Genomic DNA, 22983 nt, shown 5'->3' with positions numbered 1-22983 from the left:
GCTCGGGATCAAACTTATTGTCTGAATGACTAGTTCTGCAAAGCTTTCACCCAGCCTGCGCTTGGTCTCCCCAGTGCCGAGGAGACGGAGTAGCGTCTGCAGGAAATGAAGTTGAAAGAAATGGGTGTAAATTAGTTTGTTTCCGATTTTTTAACATGCACAATATTTTGCATTTCCTTCAGATGCTTTCAGAGACATGATTTTTATTGTGTGTGTGTTTGACAAAATTTAGACTGAAGGGAGAAAAGAGAGATCTTTAAATGGTTATAAATTATTGCCGTAGTTTAATCTGAAATCTTGGTGAATGGTTCAGTACTTTCAGCTAACTGGGGCTTATTTCAAATTGACTGGGACATGTAATTCAGGGATATTTGTCCCTACTGTATCTGACTGTTGAGACTTTGCAATGCCTTGCCGTCAACAGTGTCTGCGAGTGTGTACCTATTGCATCAGATTCAAATGAACATACCTGATTAAGAGACACTGTTTTAGGTAGCAATCTGAGCTGATCATACTGTATTCCTTTCATGACGAGCAATAAGCAACTGAGTGTGAAAGGCTCAGCATGAGGGCAACATTTTGCTCTTCAAAGGCTATTCTTGTTGCCTTGTACCAAAGAATCTGAGAAATTGCAAGCTCTTGAGTAAATTACATTGCAGTAACGCTAGGCAAAAAAGCAACCAGGGTGTTCATTATTTCCAGCAGCAGATGCTAAGGTCAAGAAATTGTTGCCTTCTGTTGTTCATGCTCACTTTGGAAGCAATTTTATTAGTTCGTCCATATGGTTGTCTGGACAGCTAATAGGAATCAAAACCAGACGTCCAAACCTTTGATGGCAACATTGTCCGTAAAATAATGAGAAGAAATGCATAGGGGATAATCAGTGAAATTTAATGAAAGTGCGCTCTCCTATCAGACCAGCCTGAGGAGCAAATTACCAGCATGTGTCAAACTAACACAATCTGACAGCAAGGGGACTGTTGCAAGTGAAGTTGGATCTGTTTGATTAACTTCTCATGATGGTTTGACTGAAAAGGAAATGATGCACGGTGCATACAAAACTTTAAAATACACTGGCCGAGGTAGTGTTTTATGTCACGGTAGCACAGTGGTTAGCACTGTTACTTCACAGCGCCAGGGTTCCAGGTTTGATTCCCGGCTTAGGTCTCTGACTGTGCGCAGACTGCATGTTCTCCCTGTGTCTGCGTGGGTTTCCTCTGGGTGCTCCGGTTTCCTCCCACAAGTCCCGAAAGACGTGCTTGTCAGGTGAATTGGACGTTCTAAATTCTCCCTCAGTGTACCTGAACAGGCGCTGGAAAGTGGCGACTAGGGGATTTTCACAGTAACTTCATTGCAGTGTTAATGTAAGCCTACTTGTGACACTAAAATTTTCATTATTACACATTAGGAAGTGCTGATGTAAATATATCATTGTGTGCAGTTCTGGAATCCACTTTTTTAGGGAGGGATGTGAAAGCACTGGAAAGGCTGCAGAGGAGATTTACTCGGATGTTGCCTGTGCTGGAGAGATTCAGCTGTGAAGAAAGTTTGGATAGACTGGGGTTGTTTTCCTTGGAGCAGGCGAGACTGAGGGAGGACATGATTGAGATTTATAAAATTATAAGGGGCATATAAAGTAGACCGGAACAAAATTTCTCCTTGGTGGAAAGATCAATGACTGGGGGCATAGATTTAAGGTAAGGGACAGGAGCTTTAGAGGGAATGTGAGGGAAACATTTTTTACCCAGAGGGTGGTGGGTGTTTGGAACTCGCTGCCTGAAAGGGTGGTGGAGGCAGGGACCCTCATTTTAAAAAAATATTTTTGTTCAAGGCATTTTCATATACACAATCAAAGTCAGAAGAACAACTAAACAAACCACACCCACTCCCCTGCCCCTGCTCCCCTGATGCCACTCCCTTCGCACATCCCGTCTTCCCCATTTTCACCCCCTCCTTCCCCGCTGACCGCTCAAACCTCCTTAAAGAAATCAAGAAATGGCTTCCACCTCCATGTGAACCCCTCGCCGACCCCCTCAAAGCAAACTTGACCTTCTGCAGCCTTAGGAATTCTGCCAGGTTGCTCACCCACAACCCCACTTTCAGTGCCTCCGAATCCCGCCACCCGAGCAAGATCCGTCTCTGGGCTATCAGGGAGGCAAAGGCCAAAACAAAGAACAAAGAAAAGTACAGCACAGGAACAGGCCCTTCGGCCCTCCAAGACTGCGCCGACTATGCTGCCCGCCTAAACTAAAATCTTCTACACTTCCTGGGTCCGTATCCCTCTATTCCCATCCTATTCATGTATTTGTCAAGATGCCTCTTAAATGTCACGATCGTCCCTGCTTCCCCCACCTCCTCCGGCAGCGTGTTCCAGGCACCCACTACCCTCTGTGTAAAAAAACCTGCCTCGTACATCTCCTCTAAACCTTGGCCCTCTCACCTTAAACCTATGCCCCATAGTAATTGACCCCTCTACCCTGGGGAAAAGCCTCTGACTATCCACTCTGTCTATGCCCCTCATAATTTTGTAGACCTCAATCAGGTCGCCCCTCAACCTCCGTCGTTCCAGTGAGAACAAACCGAGTTTATTCAACGGCTCCTCATAGCTAATGCCCTCCATACCAGACGACATCCTGGTAAATCTCTTCTGCACCCTCTCTAAAGCCTCCATATCCTTCTGGTAGTGTGGTGACCAGAATTGAACACTATACTCCAAGTGTGGCCTAACTAAGGTTCTGTACAGCTGCAACATGACTTGCCAATTCTTATACTCAATACTAAAACATCGGCCTTTCTCGCCCCCTGAATTCCTGGATGGTCCGACACCCCGAATAAGACCACCTCTGGACACGGGGCCACCTCCACACCCGGCACCTTGTGCATCATGTCCGAGAACTCCCTCAATCTTGGACATGCCCAGAACATGTTGACGTGGCACCGCCTACACCTTTCGTCTAACCCCTCAAAGAACTTACTCCTCCTCACCTCTATGCCCTATGTACCACTTTGAATTGGGTGAGACTTAGACTTGCACATGATGAGGACGCGTTCACCCTACGCAAGGCCTCTGCCCATGTCTCGGCCCTCACCTTCCTCCCTCCCACTTGTGCTTAATGTCCCCCACCAAGGCTCACTCCCATTCCATCAACTCCTTATAGACATCTGACACCTTCTCCTCCCCTATTTTGTCCCTCGTCAGCACCTTGTCTTGCAATTCCAAGGGCGGCAGCCCAGGAAATTACGGCACCTCTCCTCTTACAAGTCCCGAACCTGTAGGTACCTAAAGCCATTCCCTCCCCGGCAACTCGCACTCTTCCTCCAGGTCCTCCAACTTCGTACATTTGCCCCAAAAAACAGATCGCCAAAGCGCTCGGTACCTGGTTCCAGCCATCCCCGAAACCTCGAGTTCAGTTCCGCCAGTACAATCCTGTGGTTATTGCAGATCGGTGCCCACATTGAGGCACCCTCCAGCCCCAAATGCTGCCTCCACACCTTAAGGGCCGACACCACCACTGGGCTCATGGCGTACCTGACCGGCGAGAACGGTAGAGGCACCAACAACAAAGCCCTTCAACATGTTCCCCTGCACGATGCCATTCATCCGCCCCCATGCCGACCCCTCCCCATGGCCCACTTCCTAACCATATCATTCAAGCACCAACTCCCCCCTTGCTCCTGCTCCAAGAAAGCTCTCCTAACCCGTGGGGTCTTCCCCGCCCACACAAATCCAGAGATCAGTGCATTGACCTTTTTTTAATATAAATTTAGAGTACCCAATTATTTATTTTTTCCAATTAAGGGGTAATTTGGCGTGACCAATCCACCTACCCTGCACATCTTTGGGTTGTGGGGGTGAAACCCATGCGGACACGGGGAGAATGTGCAAACTCCACACAGACAGTGACCCGGGTCTGGAATCGAACCCGGGTCCTGAGCGCCGGAGGCAGCAGTGCTAACCACTGTACCACCGTGCTGCGCCTGAAATCATCTTAAAAAAATGACTTGGGGATGAAGATTGGAATGTTCTGAGACACGATAGAAAACTAGGCAGCGCCGTCATTTTTACTGACTGCACCCGCCCTGCTAACGATCGCGGCAGCACATCCCACCTCTTAAAAGCCGCTTTCATCTGCTCCACCAATCGAGCCAGGTTCAGCTTGTGCAACTGCGCACAGCCCAGTACCACCTGAATACCCAAGTATCTAAAACTCCCTCGCAGCACCCTAAACGGCAACTCCCCGACCCTCCTTTACTGCCCTCTAGTCTGAATCGGGGGCACCTCGCTTTTCCCCATTCAACTTGTATCCCGAGAGTCGTCCAAACTCCCTCAGGATCCCCATAATGCCTCCATTGCTGCCCGAAGTGTCCAAAATATACAGCAACAATGAAAAGCGCTTATTGTCACAATGAAGTTACTGTGAAAAGCCCCTAGTCGCCACATTCCGGCGCCTTCACAAATGATCTGTTTGAGCTGCTCGCAGAAAATACTTTTCGCTGTACCTCGTCCACATATGGAGAGCATGGGGGCAATGCCGTCAGGGAAGGCCCTGGGGTCGGATGGGTTCCCGGTTGAGTTCTATTAAAAGTTTGGGGTGGACCTGGGGTTACTACTGGTGAGGGCATATAATGAAGCTGATCAAAGGCCCCCTCCCCCATCAACTTCTCCAACATCTTTGCCACATACACCACGGCCTCTGCACCTTCAGTGCCTTCAGGCATTAGCTTTTGCCTTCTGGAGAGATTCTCCAAATCTTCTACCTTCCCCCTCAGCTTTTTCTGGTTCTCACGCATCACTCCCAACTCAGCCACAACAAGGCCAACACCTCCTCGTGCTCCGCCGCCTCCACTTTCGGGATCGCCAGGCCCTGGGACTCCAGCCTCTGCTCAACTTAGTCGATCCTAGACCTTGACTAGCTCTTCCAGGGCCTCTTTCCTCTGCTGCCGAACCTGATCATTCAGGAACTCCACCAACTGCTCCGTTGACCACTGAGCAGGCAGCGCTGCTCCCTTTTTCCTCTGCCACCTTTCCTGTGGAGCACCACGAAAACTCCTGCTCCAAAAGCGCTTTCCCTCCTGCGGCGCTCCTCGTCCGCTGATCCAGGCACCAGCCACACCAGAGGAGTATTCTCTTCCCCAGGCATTCCTGTACTTTTGCCCTCAAATACTTTGCCCTTCTGGCGAGGAAAGGACAAAAAAAATTTGCCTTGAGCGGGGGCCACCAAATGTATGACCGCTCACTCCATGGCCACCACCGGAAGTCGGAGGCAGAGACCCTCATAACATTTGAGAAATATTTAGATGTGCACTTGCGATGCCAGGGCATACAAGGCCATGGGCCAAGTGCTGGGAAATGGGATTAGAATAGTTAGGTGTTTGTTTTTGATTGGCACAGACTCGATGGGCCGAAGGACCTTTTCTGTGCTGTTGAACTCTATGACTCATAACGAGCAGTTCTGCAATAAGTGCAAAAGAAGAATGCTAACAGTAACACCTGCATGGCGAGTGAGATTGTCCTTTTGGAGACTATCGTGCTGAATGAACACTTCAGAATATATTGTGAATTAATCAACACTCAAACAAATCTTTCCCATTCACTGCGACCGAGTGTACCTGTGCATCCTATCGGGCTGCATCACCGCCTGATATGGCAACTGCTTGGCCCGAGACCGCGAGAAACTTCAGAGAGTTGTGAACCAGTACATCACACAAACCCGCCTCCTATCCATTGGACTCTATCTACACCAACTGCTGCCTTGGGGAAGCAGCCAGCATAATCAAAGACCCCTCCCACCCGGCTCACTCACTGTTCCAGCTTCTTCCATCGGGCAGGAGATACAAAAGTCTGAGAGCACGCACGAACAGACTCAAAAACAGCTTCTTCCCCTGCTGTTACCAGACTTCTAAACAATCCTCTTATGGACTGACCTGATTAATACTACATTCCTGTATGCTTCACCCTATGTCTATGTATTTACATTGTGTACCTTGTGTTACCCTATTGCCCTCTTTTCATGTACTAATGAAAATGAAAAGCGCTTATTGTCACAATGAAGTTACTGTGAAAAGCCCCTAGTCGCCACATTCCGGCGCCTTCACAAATGATCTGTTTGAGCTGCTCGCAGAAAATACTTTTCGCTGTACCTCTGTACACATGACAATAAACAAATCCAATCCAGCCTACGTCAATTGACAGGTTGAAACCTGAAACATGTGCCATGGGGGGGGGGGGGGGGTGGACGGCAGCGGCGTAGTTCTGCACTAGAGCCACCTGTATGAGGATGAATTGGTAATTACAGTGAGGAATCAGTGGTGCCTTCCCTGTTGATGTTGCTACGGTGCTACGGTGGTGGTGGGGGGGGGGGGGGGGGGGGGGGGGGGAAGAGGGGGAGACTGGCAGGAGGTAGGATTTAATCAGTCTTGCCAGTCAGTAAACTGATTTAATTGTAGCTGAGCTCACTGTGGCATTGGTCGCAAGAAGAGATGGAATCTGTCTCCGCTTTGAGCACCTCTGTTTGAAAATGGACGTGGTGGTAGTTGACCTCAATGAGTTGGCTTTAGAATGGCTGAGAATGTAAACTGGATGTTTTATTTGAATTTACTAGGGGACAGCCATTAACCCCACGCTCTGATTAAAATGAATAGCGGGCTTGTTGGACATGAATTGCATTCTGTTCCCTTGACTCATCACATTCTTTTTTCCACATTTTCCTGCAAAATTTGGGACCCACACAAGCTTGCTCTTCCTACCTGTTCCCCTGCTTAGAATAGCTTTATTCTCTGAAACTATCACTCCTGACCATGAGCAATGGTGTTGGCACAAGAGAAAAGATAGAGAATTAAACAGTTAGACATGGGAATTAATTGACTTTTAGCTCATGAATAGTCTCAACAGGCATCAAAGTAGCTTCATTTGTCCCCTCCTTTTCTCTCCTTGCTCAGTTCTCCCATAGATGGTCGTCATTTTTTTTGCCATCCCTCATTAATTTTCAAGTGTTAGTGCTCCTTGTCCTCCTAAAAGCAATCCTCTTTCTAGAGGATATGTTTCCATTTACGGATGTCTGAAAATATGCTGACCTTGAATACACCAAAGAACCCAGCAAGCATATTTGGTTAAACTTCATGTACAATAGCTGAGGCGTTAGTTGGCTGGACTGGCAGCCCAGAGGTCATCTGTTCGAATCCTACAGCGGCAAATTGCGGAATTTAGAGGAAATTAAACAGAGCAAGACAAGAATACTGCATTCCGCGGCTGATATCCTAATGGTAACCATGGGCCTTTTTCTCCTCTCTCCAGTCCGTGTTTGATTGGTGAATGGCCCCTTTGACAACCAGACGCAATCAACTAGATGAGGACAGACTAAGAGGGCTCCCGAGATCTTCCTTTTCTCTGTGTGACTTAGCTGCTTATTGCCCGAACCAGCTTGGACCAGTGGGCAGCCATTTTATTAGCAAAGTGAAGTTCGAGCAGTTTCTAATGAGCCCCCTTTCCCTTGCAGCCATGCATATGTTGGACAGGACTACAGTATTCAGAAGAACGTTGGAAAGATTTCATTGGAACAGATTGACGGTGTAAGTGTTGACTCAGTTTATACTCTGCGAATTTCTCCTGCCTCCAAGTTGCACGGTTCTGTTGAAAAATGCCGAACTTGCACCGGTGGTGCATATGTCTTTGTCCTGTAAAACAACATGAGGAAATTCACTGGATCATAAAATCGACTTGTTATAGTTTACCCTAGAATTGCAACCCAAACAAGTCTTCCATTTGAAATGAATCTCCATTTCAAATCTATTTCTGTTTGTTTCAGCTGGCTGCAAAATCGTATGCACCATGTATGCGTCAGTTACACAAAGCTTTACGGGATAACCATCACCTCCGACATGGTGGTCGAATGCAGTATGGGCTTTTCCTCAAGGGGATAGGCCTTACCTTGGATCAGGCCTTGCAGTTCTGGAAATCAGAATTTATAAGAGGAAAAGTGGATCCGGATAAGGTAATGGGAGTACAGGATTCATCAAAAAACGTTCCCAGGTTGAATTTTCATCAAGGCAGAAATTGTTGGCCATTGCAGTGTTATTTTTCAATTTTGAGACTAATTTGATATCTCCTGCATGTTACTGTGAGAAATGTAGTTTCCCAAATTTGCTTCCCTCGTAACAATATGTGAATTTTCCTAACTTGCATGTGTACTGGGAAACGTGACATGTTTTTTTCTGAAATTAAAGTATGTGCAGTGGATACTTATAACTTAACTCTTTTAAGGAGCAGGAGTATCTTCCTGGCATGATCGCACATGTCTGCTCTACATGTGCATCTATCTTTGAAGGTGACAGGACATATTCACAGAGTAGTCAGCAAAATATTTGGGATGTTGGGCTTCATGAATAGAGTATTGAGTACAAAGGCAGGGCCTTATGATGAGCCTAGAGTACTGCGGCCTGTTCTGTACCTTAGGCAGAAGATGAGGATCCTTGAAAGAGTGCAGAGAAGGTTTACCAGAATGACTTCAGGGTTAGGGAGGTTGCGTTACAAGCTTAGGTTGCAAAAGTTGGGGTTGTTGTCTCTGAAGCAAAGGAGATTGAGGGGAGATTTGATTGCGGTGTGATAAGTTTGGATGAGGTAGAATAGAATCTACAGTGCAGAAGGAGGCCATTTGGCCCATCGAGTCTGCACCAGCTCTTGGAAAGAGCACCCTACTCAAGCCCACACCTCCATTCTATCCCCGCAACCCAGTAACCCCATTTAACCTTTTTGGACACTAAGGATAATTTAGCATGGCCAATCCACCTAACCTGCATGTCTTTGGACTGTGGGAGGAAACCGGGGCACCCGGAGGAAACCCACGCAGACACGGGGAGAACGTGCAGACTCCACACAGACAGTGACCCAAGCCGGGAATCGAACCTGGAACCCTGGAGCTGTGAAGTAACTGTGCTAACCACTATGCTACCGTGCTGCCCAATAGGAAAAAAACGTCCCTTTAGCTGAAAATTCCAGGACTAGGGAGCTTAGATTTAAAGACAGGCTCAAGGGGCTGAATGGCTTACTCCTGTTTCTATGTTTTAGGCTTTAAGGGAGAGGGCGGTGGGGACGGTGGAATCCGAGGAGGAACTTTTATACACCGAAAGTGTTAATGACCTGGAACCCGCTGTCTCTGAGGATAGTGAAGTGGAAACGATCAATGATTTCAAAAGGAAATTGGATGAGCACTTGAAGGGAATAGACGTGTAGGGCCACAGGTATCGAGCAGGGTAGTGGGACTGACTGGATTATTCTGCAGAGAGCTGACACCGACTAGAACAATCTTTCTGTGCTGTAAATAACTGTCTTTACATTTTGTGCTGTGATTATTTAATAACGACAGAAGGCAGTGTAAGGGAGGTGAGGGTTTTTTTGTGTGTGTGTGTGTCCGAGTCCGTCCCTGTCCCCGCTTCTTGCATTACTGTTTGTCCACTTAGGATGTCGACCTGAACAATGTAGCTTCAGGTTAACTGAAAATCATACCATTTTTCGCATGCCCTTTGCATTCAGTAATCTAATTCAAGTTAGCTTTCAATTCTGCACACTTTAATAAAGTTATATTGATTGTAATTTAATCATGGAATGATTGGAATGGAATAGATGTCTGTTCCATCTCTCTAAAAGAACTGCTCTGTTAATGGCAATACCCTACCTTTTCTCCAAAGCATTGCATTTGTTTTCCTCTCCCAAGTGTTTGCCCAATTGCATTTTGGAAGTTACGGTTGAATCTGCTTCGACTACATTTACATGTTGTGCCTTCGAATCATCATAAATTGTATTTATTGATGGATTTTCCTGTCTCTCCGCCAGTTCTCTTATCAATTACCTTTAAATCTGTGTCCTCCTAGGGCAGCACGGTGGCGCAGTGGTTAGTGCTGCTGCCTCACGGCACTGCGGTCCCAGGTTCGATCCTGCCTCTGACCGTGTGGAGTTTGCATATTCTCCCCGTATTTGCGTGGGTTTCGCCCCCACAACCCAAAGATGTGCAGGGTAGGTGAATTGGCCTCGTTAAATTGCCCCTTAATTGGAAAAAAATAATTGTGTGCTCTAAATTTATTTTTTTTTTAAAATCTGTTTCCTCCTTGGGGCAGCACGGTAGCGCAGTGGGTTAGCCCTGCTGCCTCGCGGCGCTGAGGCCCCAGGATCGATCCCGGCTCTGGGTCACTGTCAGTGTGGAGTTTGCACATTCTCTCCGTGTAAGCGTTGGTTTCGCCCCCCACAACACACAAATGTGCAGGCTAGGTGGATTGGCTATACTAAATTGCCCCTTAATTGGAAAAAATGAATTGGGTACTCTAAATTTATTTCTAAAAAATTTAAAAATCTTTGTCCTCCAGTTACCAACCCTTCTGCCACTGGGACTTTACTTCCTGTCGCAGCTATAACATTTCGGGATGTGTGTTTGCCTAAACCAAGCTCCGGTTTGCAGATTATCTCTCGCGTTTGCCAATTGGCCAAAGTTTTAATGCAAACTGATAAATATTCAACTTCACACAGGGTCGAAGCTGTTGTACCAAGAAGTCATTGTTTAAAGCACGATCTAAATCATTTGGGTGGTTTTTTAAAATTAAAATTCCTCGTTCCTTAATAATGCTTGTCGCTGAGGTAAAATGGCATGGGGAAAATAAACTTCTGAAATCAAGAATAAATTACATGCCAAGGCTGCTTTCTCCCCAGAAACTGTTTCCTGATACTCGTTTGAAATTTTTCTGTTGAATAATACTTTTTTTTTGGTGAAAGCAAATTAAATAAGGGACTATCAATTGCCTGTGGAAATACACCTAGTATCACGAGGCGTGGTCCTGAGCTGAAGTGGGTTAAATGGTGGGTGTAATTTGCTATTTTAAAAGCTTTAAAACTGGCTTCCTTGTCTTTCATTATAAATTCCTGCAGGGCTGCCACATTGGTTTGGAATGGGGTGGCGGTTTAAGTTTAGGTGCTCCCTAAATTCCAGAGCTTGGGGGCCGAGCAGTTGAAGGCCAGGCCATCAGTAGTGGTGTGATTGAATTCGAGGATGTTCAAGAATCCAGAATTAGTTAAGTGCAGACGTCTCGGAGGGTTGTTGGGGCCGGAGAAGATTACGGAAGTAGAGGGACCTAAGACCATGCAGGGATTTGAAAACGAGAGAAGGAACTGTAAAATCAAGATGTCATTTGACCGGGATTCAGTGTTGGTCAATGAGCCGCAGGGGCAGGGTGGCCAGGGAAACAGACCAAGATACAGCATAGGCAGCAGAGTTTCGGATGACCTCAAGTTTATGAAGGATGGAATGTCGGAGACGAGGCAGGAGTGCATTGGAACAGTCTGGATATAACTAAAAACTTTCGATTATTTCCTTGGTCTCTGGAGGAAAGTCTGTCATATGTGGTGTGAAGAAACTGCAAAATAATGAGAAACTGATCACCTCTAACACCCTCCAGCCCTCTGAGATCTAGGCATTCCTCTAATTCCAACTCCTGCGCTTTCCCAATATCCTTCCCTCCACCTTTGGTCCCATACCAGCCTCCTGTACCAGCCTCCCCGAACAGGCGCCGGAATGTGGCGACTAGGGGCTTTTCACAGTAACTTCATTTGAAGCCTACTTGTGACAATAAGCGATTTTCATTTTCATTTTTCATATCCTCCTCTGCTGAGGCTCTCCACTTGGGATTCCGTCATTAAACCACTCTGTGTCTCTATAGGTTGTGTCTCTACCTTTCTTCCCTTCCTTTAAGTCAATCCTTAAAATCTTTCCCTCTCACCAAGCTCCGATAACCCAACCTCATTTCTCCTTATGCATTTCACTTGAAGTCCCTTGAGATGGTCTGCTACATTGAAGGCACTATACTAAAGGTTAATCCCACTGTTAAACACAAACCCAGGATGAAAAATCTTAGGGATATTTTTTAAAAGTCTCATTTATGTTGAAGGTTTACTGGTTATGAAGATATTGAAGATGCAATAGCAAGGTTACCAAGTACCGTCCAATCGGTTAATTTAAAAACCTGTTTGCAGTCCAATTGTTGCGGGAAGGATGGGCGGTATCGGGCAACTAATGATGGGACAGGAAGTGTAATGAAAGCCTCCAGGAGTGTGGCCAACCAGTGTTAGCAATCTTTAAGAATGTAACCTTTAGATCAGGTGCAAATGTTCATTAAAGCCAATTTTCAACATGTGAGCCTCCAACCTTTTTGAACTTGCACCCTGCTCCCCTCCCCAAATCTAGAATTGGCGTTAGCTATCAGAAAAAGTAGCAAGGTGAGAAAATAGTGGGTGCATTGTAATTCCGAAAGAGGTGGGGGCAGAGAACTGATTATTTATAAATTCTTCATAGGATTAAAACTTCTGGTGACCAGCACAATTCGTTCAGATTTACCCTCTTCCTCAGATCTGTCTTTGTGTTATTTCAAAGACCTTTTTTTTGCTGTGGACAATTAGTGCCATTTTGAGTTGCATCTAAAGTACCTATTAACTTTTCTCTGGCTTTCCTGGAATTCATTCACCCATTATTCTTGTTACAATTTTGTCTTCTGCTGATACAGCTGGATTTGCCCCGTGAGATTTCATTGCCATTCTGTCTGTCTTTAATCCTGTTATGGCCTGCCCCAATATCTGGAGCACTTTGAAACCTGGTAGCCATCTTCTGTTTTTTTTGAACATTGTTTCATGTTCCATATTTACTCAATGAAAACTGAAGGGAATGACTATTTGCCCACGAGTATTTTATAAGCCAACAGGGTCGTCTCCTTAAGAGAGCTGAATGTCAATTGCCTGTCCATATGAGACATCTTAGCACCATCCGCCACCCTTCATACCGATCCGGGAATCCCGACTGGAATTTTGTTGAACTCATGTACAATTTGTTAAATTGATATGCTCCTCTGTGGAATGACTGGCAGTTTTCCAAAAGCAATCATATTTCTAACAAGGTCTCAGAGGCCATCTTTTTTGACATATAGATTTCATCCAGAAACATCATTATTAAGTCCAAAGCTTCATTATCCAACTATGTGGCATTCATCTCTGAAAACACCTTACTTCTGATTTTACTTCATACATGAAGCAACAAAGCCAAAACTGCGCCTTGTTATCTATTAGGTAGCGTAAATAACCTCCGCCTATATATCAACCTCATTCTTCGACTGGTCACATGGTTCAGACTCAGAACATCGGAGGGCAATCATACCCTCTCTCGATTTAAACATGCTTTCTTGGTCACTAGGGTTGCCGCTTTGTCCAAGAAATATTGTAGCTTCCAACCTATTCGCACGTGAGAACTCGGATAGTCAGGCAATGATGCTGGAACACCAAAGACTGGTCTTTGAACGTGTACAAGTTTTTTTCCCCCAACACACGGATATACATTTTGTGCACCTGCAACTAACCACCCTTCTTTCAACCACTCCTATATGTATGTGCGCACATGAGCCCCCAATTTATACCCACCATTTAAATACAACTAATTAACACCCAACGGCCAGGTCTTGTATCACTCTATGCAGTAACTTTTTAAACCACAAGTTTCATTCTAATTTTACCAAGGCAGTGAATGGAATTAAGATGTCAATCGACCATGATGACAACTATCATTGGTAATTCTGAGAATCCATATGGCTCACTAATCTGCCTTCCTTACCTCCCGACTCTTTGAGGCGGCTCAGAAACTTGGCCTACGGACAGACCCCACCTCAGGGCCCTGGAGGGGTACCATCAGTGCTGTCTGAGATGGATTCTCCACATCAGTCAGGAAGACATGCGTATTAACATCAGCGTACTTGAAGGAGCCAAGAGCACCAGCATCCAGTCCATGATCATCGAAAACCAACTCCGCTGGACCGGCTATGTGCTTCGGAAGTCAGATCCCGACTTCCAAAGCAAATCTTTAAGGTTCCTGAACAAGAGGAGGGCCGAATGTACTGTAAATTCTATGGCAGGAGGAGGCCCGGAAAAGGAGCCTGAGAAAGGAATACCAGCGATCTGGAGTCCAAGGACCAATCCCACCTTCCAGAAACACCTGCCAAGTGTGCGGTTGATGATATGCCTCTGGGATCAGGCTCATTAGCCACACAAGGACCCACAGAACCCATGACCAATAACACGGGGTTTCGTAGGTGGACAGTCACACTGGTTAGCAAGTGATCGCCAAAGAAGAAGCAAGTCGACATGTGACACCAGGCCCACAGCTATGAGGTTGCCTCTGCTGCCCCCCCGAAATGGCCTAGTAGCCACTCAGTTCAAAGGCAATGAAGGATGAGTAACAAATGCTGACCCGACTGGTGATGCCCACATGCCATGAAATAATTAGTTTAACTTTTAAATCTACTTTACCTGGAGGCCATGAAAACCCCCCAAAAAGTAGCCCTCGAAAAATAATACTTTGACTCCTGACTGGCATCACTGGGCTAAGAGTTGGGCCGTAACTTCTGAGCTCCCCAGTTCTGGATTGGTGGGGTACCTCAAAGATGTGCTGGGGAACCCCTCATGGAATGTCCCAGATAAGGGTTTGCGCGGCAATTGCCCTGCGCTTGGAATCATCCAGAAATGCGATTTAAATCTCAAACTTCGGACCGTTCCGACAGGGCTACACCAATAGTTATCCAGAAAAAGTTAAAGAATTAAAACTACTTCTGACGTGGGTACCTATTGTAAACACGCGCACTGATTTCCCCAGCCCCAAACTCTACGGGCCAAACTCTTAGCCCCAGATGGGTCAGGAAAGATCCATCAAACCAGCTGCACACTATGATGGTCATTAAACTGCTTCCCCATCCCATCCGCAAATGCCCTACTGCAAAACTATAATCTGGGAGAGATAGAAATAAATAAAGATGCCCAGAGCCAATAAGAGGAAAATCTCTGTATAATTCCTGATAATCCCCTTGGGGAAATCAAAACCGGTCCATGACATGACACAAGTGTTACCTATGAAGGCAAGCATCTTCTACTTGATGTAATCTCTGCCTCAGTCAGAAATTATAACAATAATCTTTATTAGTGTCACAAGTAGGCTTACATTAACACTGCAATGAAAATCTGTGTTACTGTGAAAATCCCCATGTTGCACATTCTGGCGCCTGTTTGGGTACACTGAGGGAGAATTCAGAATGTCCAATTCACCTAACAAGCACGTCTTCTGCGACTTGTGGGTGGAAACCGGAGCACCCGGAGGAAACCCACGCAAACACGAGGAGAACTCGCAGACTCCGCACAGTGATCCAAGCCGGGAATCGAACCCGGGTTCCTGGTGCTGTGAAGCAACAGTGCTAACGACTGTGCCAATGTGCCGCGACTGTGCCAATGTGCTGCCCATAAATTGACGCACCACCCTCTTGAAATCAGGCAAATAGCCAATACCCACCGTACCAGCTTCCAACACATTCCAGGCTCTCTCAACTCTGGGGAAAGGCTAACCACCCAACATCTAATCTCTTCCTATATTTAAACTCTTGTCGTCCCCAATCTGTTAAACCAGAATAATGTATCAAAAAGGGATACTATCCAGCTCTTTATAATTATTTCATAAACTTCTACCAGGTGACCTCTAAGTCGGTGATCATCGGAATGTTCTCTCTTAGCCCTTATGCCTGCTGAAAGATGCAGACTTTGTGCAAAGCTGGTATTGTGTCTGGACAAAAGGTACCTGTTACTTGGAGGTAAAGGGCAAATATATTGAAATTAGTAAATGTTAATTTTCCTCTAAGACAAGGAAATAGTTTAATGTGTACGAGGAGGAAACTGTACAGAGTTGGATGTGTTGTCTCTAAAATTCATGGAAGTTAATGGGACAGGACTTTGGAGGGGTAAAATAATGGAGAAATGTAAGAAACCAATGAGATCCAGTCAAGCAGCGTGATATATCGACAATGGTGTCAAATGTTGGGTATTTTAATTCAGAACGGAAAGTGTGGCTGAGGACATGAGCTCAATAATAAACCGCAATGCATGTACCTCAGTGCAATTTTAAATATAAAACGGGGAACTGAAAACATTAAATAGCAAGTCAATAAAAATGCATGAGAGACTTGGGTAAAAAAATTAATTGAGTCAGGAATTAGACCACAAAATGTAATGTATATTTTAAAAAGATGCATAGGGCATGGGAGGAGGTAGTGTAGTAAGTTGCCGCCAAGGGATTAATTGCAATTGAGAGTGAGAGTAAGAATATTGGAAATTAATTACTTTCGATAAACTCAATGAGCAGTAAATAGGAAAAGTGCATGATCCCAGAATGGGAGTAATGTGAGAGAGGCAAATGAAATGTCCTGCGACAGCGGAGAAGCTAAGACCAGAACAGTGATCAATGGCTGGTCAATCAATTGTGGTTTGTGGACACTGTTGGACCAGATATCCCAGACAGCACCGTCCTTCGGTATGTCCTGTTCCACTGAGAGGACTGACCCACCAGAAATGGTGGAACAGTAGTATACAGTCGGGAGGGATTGGCCTTGGGGAGGACTTAAATGTTGAATCAGGACCCCATGAGATCTCATGGCATCAGGTCAAATACTTTATCCCAGCTGATGAATCAGTCTCCTCCATGATGAACATCACTTGGAAGAAGCTTGAGGTTGGCAAGGGCGCAGGGGACTTCAATGTCCATCACCAAGAGTGACTCGGTCGCACCACCACTGATTGATGGTAGATGGTTGGGGGAAAAGCATACTTGACCACATCCTCACTAACCTGCCTGTCACAGATCCAATTGCCCATGACTGTTTTGATAGGAGTGACCACCACACAGTCTTTGTGAAGATGAACTCCCATCTTCACATTGAATATCCATTGTGACTGGGGCAACGGCCACCCAGCTAAGTGTGATAGATTTTGAACAGATCTAGCAACTCCAAACTGGACGTCCTTAAGGCACTGGGTCATCAGCAGCAGCAGAATTGTACTCCACCACAATCTGTAACTCCATGGCCCGGCATATCCCCCCACTACCAATGCCGCCAAGCCAGGGGATCAGCCCTGGTTCAATGAAGAGTGCAAGGGGGCAGGCCAGGAGCAAACACCAGGCATATCTAAAAATGAGGTGACAACCTGGTGAAGCTACAGCACCGAATTACTTGCATGCCAAACAGCGGAAGCAACAAGTGATAGAGCTAAGCAATCCCACAGCGAACAGATCCGATCTAAGCTCTGCCACAGCTGGACTTGAATAGTTGAGGGAAATTAAACAACTCACTGGAGGAGGAGGCTCCACAAATAGCCCATCCTCAATGATGGGGTGAACCCAGCTCATCAGCATATAAGATAAGGCTGAAGAATTTGCAGTCACCTCGTGAGATGAGAGTGATTACCCTTGACAGGCAGCATTTGGTCGCATCAATGAGGTCTAGCAAAAATGGAGTCGATGGGAATCGGGAAAACGCTCCACTGGTTGGCATCATACCTGACACAAAGAAAGATGGTTGTGGTTTGAGATCAATCATCTCAGCCTCAGATATCACTGCAGGAGTCCCTCAGGGTAGTGCCCTCAGCTTGAGCATCTTCAGCTGCCTCATCAATGACTTCCTTCTATCATACGGTCAAAAGTGGGGATGTTTACTGATGACTGTACAATGTTCAGCACCATTCATGACTCCTCCAATACTGAAGCAGTCCATATATAGCTGGACATGGGCAACATTCAAGCTTGGGCTTATACGTTGCAAATTACATTTACACCATAGAAGTGCCAGGCCCAGGTCCCCTGCACGCTGTTTCCCAGGCCCCGCTCCCCGGCACGCTGTTTCCCAGGCCCCGCTCCCCGGCACGCTGTTTCCCAGGCCCCGCTCCCCGGCACGCTGTTTCCCAGGCCCCGCTCCCCGGCACGCTGTTTCCCAGGCTCTGCTCTCCTGCACGCTGTTTCCCAGGCCACTCTCCCCGGCACGCTGTTTCCCAGGCCCCGCTCCCCGGCACGCTGTTTCCCAGGCCCGGCTCCCCTGCACGCTGTGTCCCAGGCCCCGCTCTCCTGCACGCTGTTTCCCAGGCCTGGCTCCCCGGCACGCTGTTTCCCAGGCCCCGCTCCCCGGCACGCTGTTTCCCAAGCCCCGCTCTCCTGCACGCTGTTTCCCAGGCCTGGCTCCCCGGCACGCTGTTTCCCAGGCCCCGCCCCCGGCATGCTGTTTCCCAAGCCCCGCTCTCCTGCACGCTGCTTCCCAGGCCTGGCTCCCCGGCACGCTGTTTCCCAGGCCCCGCTCCCCGGCACGCTGTTTCCCAGGCCCCGCTCCCCAGCACGCTGTTTCCCAGGCCCGGCTCCCCGGCACGCTGTTTCCCAGACCTGGCTCCTCGGCACGCTGTTTCCCAGGCCCCGCTCCCCGGCACGCTGTTTCCCAGGCCCGGCTCCCCGGCACGCTGTTTCCCAGGCCCGGCTCCCCGGCACGCTGTTTCCCAGGCCTGGCTCCCAGGCACGCTGTTTCCCAGGCCCCGCTCCCTGGCACACTGTTTCCCAGGCCCCGCTCCCCGGCACGCTGTTCCCCAGGCCCCACTCCCCGGCACGCTGTTTCCCAGGCCTGGCTCCCCGGCACGCTGTTTCCCAGGCCCCGCTCCCCGGCACGCTGTTTCCCAGGCCCCGCTCCCCGGCACGCTGTTTCCCAGGCCTGGCTCCCCGGCACGCTGTTTCCCAGTCCCTGCTCCCCGGCACGCTGTTTCCCAGGCCCTGGTCCCCGGCACGCTGTTTCCCAGGCCCTGGTCCCCGGCACTCTGTTTCCCAGGCCCCACACCCCGGCACTCTGTTTCCCAGGCCCGGCTCCCCGGCACGCTGTTTCCCAGGCCCGGCTCCCCGGCACGCTGTTTCCCAGGCCTGGCTCCCCGGCACGCTGTTTCCCAGGCCCCGCTCCCCGGCACGCTGTTTCCCAGGCCTGGCTCCACGGCACGCTGTTTCCCAGGCCTGGCTCCCCGGCACGCTGTTTCCCAGTCCCTGCTCCCCGGCACGCTGTTTCCCAGGCCCTGGTCCCCGGCACGCTGTTTCCCAGGCCCCACACCCCGGCACGCTGTTTCCCAGGCCCGGCTCCCCGGCACGCTGTTTCCCAGGCCCGGCTCCCCGGCACGCTGTTTCCCAGGCCCGGCTCCCCGGCACGCTGTTTCCCAGGCCCGGCTCCCCGGCACGCTGTTTCCCAGGCCCGGCTCCCCGGCACGCTGTTTCCCAGGCCCCGCTCCCCGGCACGCTGTTTCCCAGGCCCCGCACCCCGGCACGCTGTTTCCCAGGTCCTGCTCCCCGGCACGCTGTTTCCCAGGTCCTGCTCCCCGACACGCTGTTTCCCAGGTCCCGCTCCCCGGCACGCTGTTTCCCAGGCCCCGCTCCCCGGCACGCTGTTTCCCAGGCCCCGCTCCCCGGCACGCTGTTTCCCAGGCCCCGCTCCCCGGCACGCTGTTTCCCAGGCCCCGCTCCCCGGCACGCTGTTTCCCAGGCCCCGCTCCCCGGCACGCTGTTTCCCAGGCCCCGCTCCCCGGCACGCTGTTTCCCAGGCCTGGCTCCCCGGCACGCTGTTTCCCAGGCCCCGCTCCCCGGCACGCTGTTTCCCAGGCCCCGCTCCCCGGCCCGCTGTTTCCCAGGCCCCGCTCCCCGGCACGCTGTTTCCCAGGCCCTGGTCCCCTGCACGCTGTTTCCCAGGCCTCGCTCCCTGGTACATTTGCCCCAGCAGGCTGTTTCTCTTGCCTGCTTCCCTGCACACTTTTTGCCTCCACCCCCTCTTACTCGTGTTCGCACTCCTCCAGTCACGGCAAACATAGGGGAGAACAACCCGTGATTGGAGAAGCTTCCTCTAGAACATTCATCCATTGCAACTTACTTGGTTGTCATGAATTCTGAAACCTGACTTTGTGGCTTGCATCCAGGCTACAGGCCGTACTTTGGACAAGCTGGATCTACATGATGCACTGCAGCAGCACAGTAAAATCCTTGGACAGCTCCTTCCAAACCCAAGATATCTACCACCTAGAAGGACAAGGGCAGCAGACACCTGGGAACCCCACTTACAAGTTCCCTTCCAAGCCACTCATCACCCTGGCTTAGAAATAAATCACCATTCCTTCACTGTCACCTGGGCAAAATCCAGGAACTCCCTCACTAACAGTACTGTGGGTGTACCTACACTACAGCGGTTCAAGAAGGCAGCTCACCACCACCTTCTCAGGGGCAGTAAGAGATGTGCAACAAATGCTGGTCTTGCAAGCAATGCTCGGTTCCGAAGGGCGAATCGAACACAAATGTGGGGTCAGTGTGTGAAACGGAAGGAAAATGCTGGCAGCAGGCCCACCTATAGGTCCTAAAATGTGGGAAGATGGGATAGTGAATGGGACGGTGGTGCAAAGGTCTGGGGGTGGAAATGTGGGGAGGTGATAAGGGTGTGGTGTGGCGAATTTAAACGGAGTGAGGGCAGGCCAATTTTGGCGTAAGTGAGTGGGGTAGAAGTGGTAGGAAGCGGCTGATTTGTACAGAATACTGCCGTCAATCAAGTGAGGAACTGTCAAAGTAATTTCTAAGGCCTGGGCAGCTGAAAATACAGCCACCAGTGGTGGAGTGATGAATATCAAGGACATGCAAGGGGCTGTATCCAGTTCTGATCATGTCCTTGGGTATTTGGAAGTGTTTTACCCTTGTATGAAACGTAAACTGAAATTTGGACTCTACCTACCTTCAATCAGGGTTTAGAGATTGAATTTTGGTTCTATGGCTGTAGATGATAAACTGTGGGCTGGATTCTCTGCCTTCGGACGCCCGGAATGCATTCCCCGATGGGACAGAGAATTGGGCGTCTGGGTAAAATCGGGATGGGAGCTGGGTGCCAACCTGAATGGCATGCACCAGCTCCTCGCTGCTGGCATGAATGAGTTCCACGTTGCACACCAGTGGGAGCATGTAAATAAATGCAAATGGGTCTTAGTTTAGCAGGGCAGGCACCCTCTGTTCCGCCCTCCTGTGATTCTCTGGTCCCCGTGGCTGGAAATCATGTGGGCTACGTTCACTTGTGGTCTCTACAATCGTGGCCCTGGTGTGGTGGACCAGAGGGGACCCCTGTGATAGAGACATCCCCACAGGGACCAATGTAATAGGGAGACCCCCCCCCCCCTCCACAGGGACCGCTGTGATAAGGAGACCCTCCACCAGAGATCCCTATAATAAGGGGACCCTTCCCAGGGACCCCTGCAATGGAGGATCCCTCCTCGGGACCCCTGTCAAAGAGGGACCCCCTCCCCTCCCACACAGGGACCTCTGCATTAAGTGCAGTGAAATCACACGCTGGAGTGATTAGAATGCACTTAGTGCACTTGCATCTCTTTGATGTGGTCAATTTTACACACATTGGGGTTTCACCACTTCGGCCACTGAAGCTGAAAGGATATGAATGGATCAAAGTTGCAAATGGTTTTTACAAGCTGTCAATCACCGACCACTACTCAAAAGTTATGAATGGCCTACAGATAGTGGATCTGTGGGGACCAGATACAGGAACAGCTGTTCTTCAAAGAATGGACACGTGAATCTGTAAGATAAGTAATACAGCTATAATGCTTCCCATTGCCCTGTCTGGACTGCTCTCTAGCTTCCAGACAGGGGTCCCTTTTCTGGGGTGGGAAGGGTCCCTCTACGTAGGGGGTCCATCTGGGGTTCCCCTATTACATTGGGACCTGTGGGGGTCGCCCTGTAACAGGGGCCCGTGTGGGGGGTCCCTCTATAACAGGGGTCCCTGGAGTGGGTGGAGTCGGGTCACCCCCATATTTGGGGCACTCGGGCAATCTGGGGTCGGGGGCTGCAGTGGGGTGGGGGTCGGTGGCTGATCTCAGAGGGGAAGAAATTAGGTCCGATTTTGTGGGGTGGGGGGGGTGCTACTGCGGGACTTTGCTATCGGGATTCCCTGGGAATCGCTCGTGTTCCACACCGTGCATAAATTTGCATGGCGTGGAACACTGAATTGCATCCCACTTTAACACCGCAAGGGAAACGTAAAACTGGTGCAATACAGCTCCGGTGGCACGGTAGTACAGTGGTTAGCACTGTTGCTTCACAGCGCAAGGGACCGGGGTTCGATTCTCGGCTTGGGCCACTGTCTGTGTGGAGTCCGTACGTTCTCCCCGTGTCTGCGTGAATTTCCTTCGGGTGCTCCGGTTTCCTCCCACAAAGTCCCGAAAGACGTGCTGTTCGGTAATTTGGACATTCTGAATTCTCCTTCTGTACCTGAACAAGCGCCAGAATGTGGCGACTAGGGGCTTTTCACAGTAACGTCATTGCAGTGTTAATGTGAGCCTACTTGTGACACTAATATAGATTATATATAAAAAAAACAGGCGGCACGGTGGTGCAGTGGTTAGCACTGCTGCCTCACGGCGCTGAGCTCCTGGGTTCGATCCCGGCCCCGGGTCACTGTCTGTGGAATTTGCAAATTCTACCCCTGTTTGCGTGGGATGTGCAGACTAGGCGGATTGGCCACGCTAAATTGCACTTAATTGGAAAAAAATATTTGGTACTCTAAATTTATTTAAAAAAAATAACATATTCTCCCAAACGGAGAATCCAGCCCGGCATGTCTCCAGAGCCGAGTCTTTGAGAAAATGATTGATCCCAGCCTTTCATATGCTAAGTTGCAGCTTCCTGCGGATGGGAGAACTGGCTATCGTACCAAATCAACAAACCTCAAGCCAGACTAGAAAAAAGGAGTACCTTTTTTTTTCCCTCACAGAAAGGTCGATCTGTTAAATAGACTTCAGCAAAAGTGATTACTGGCTTTAAAAAAAGTAACTGGCAAATGTCTTAAAAAGAACAGGATTGAAGGCTATAAGGGCGGTTTGAGACAGAGATGATTAAATGTTCCATGGGAACATGGTGCTGCTGGAGCTATTGAAATGTCAGCTGTCACGTACTCGTGGTCAGGAATGAGTCACACTGCGTTGGGGGACTGATGTGCTTCAGTTGTAAGATTATCCCGGGGAATAAGTGACAGATCGTTATCTCGAAAATTTCAACCTCCTTTCGGAATGCACAAGAGAGCTAAATGTACAACGGC

The 22983-nt window shown here is 48.8% G+C and overlaps 1 protein-coding gene across 1 annotated transcript in view; it reads left to right on the top strand.

Moving 5' to 3' along the window:
• The window catches only part of prim2 (DNA primase subunit 2), a 258526-nt gene that overhangs the window by 187204 nt on the left and 48339 nt on the right, over positions 1–22983 (top strand). The window contains exons 8-9 of the mRNA XM_072498404.1: positions 7497–7569; positions 7806–7991. Of these exons, the coding sequence (XP_072354505.1) occupies positions 7497–7569; positions 7806–7991 (259 nt within the window). The remainder of the gene's footprint in view (positions 1–7496; positions 7570–7805; positions 7992–22983) is intronic.

This window comes from Scyliorhinus torazame, chromosome 4, assembly GCF_047496885.1.
Source record: "Scyliorhinus torazame isolate Kashiwa2021f chromosome 4, sScyTor2.1, whole genome shotgun sequence".
NCBI lineage: Eukaryota > Metazoa > Chordata > Chondrichthyes > Carcharhiniformes > Scyliorhinidae > Scyliorhinus > Scyliorhinus torazame.
This window is presented reverse-complemented; position numbering and strand designations above follow the sequence as displayed.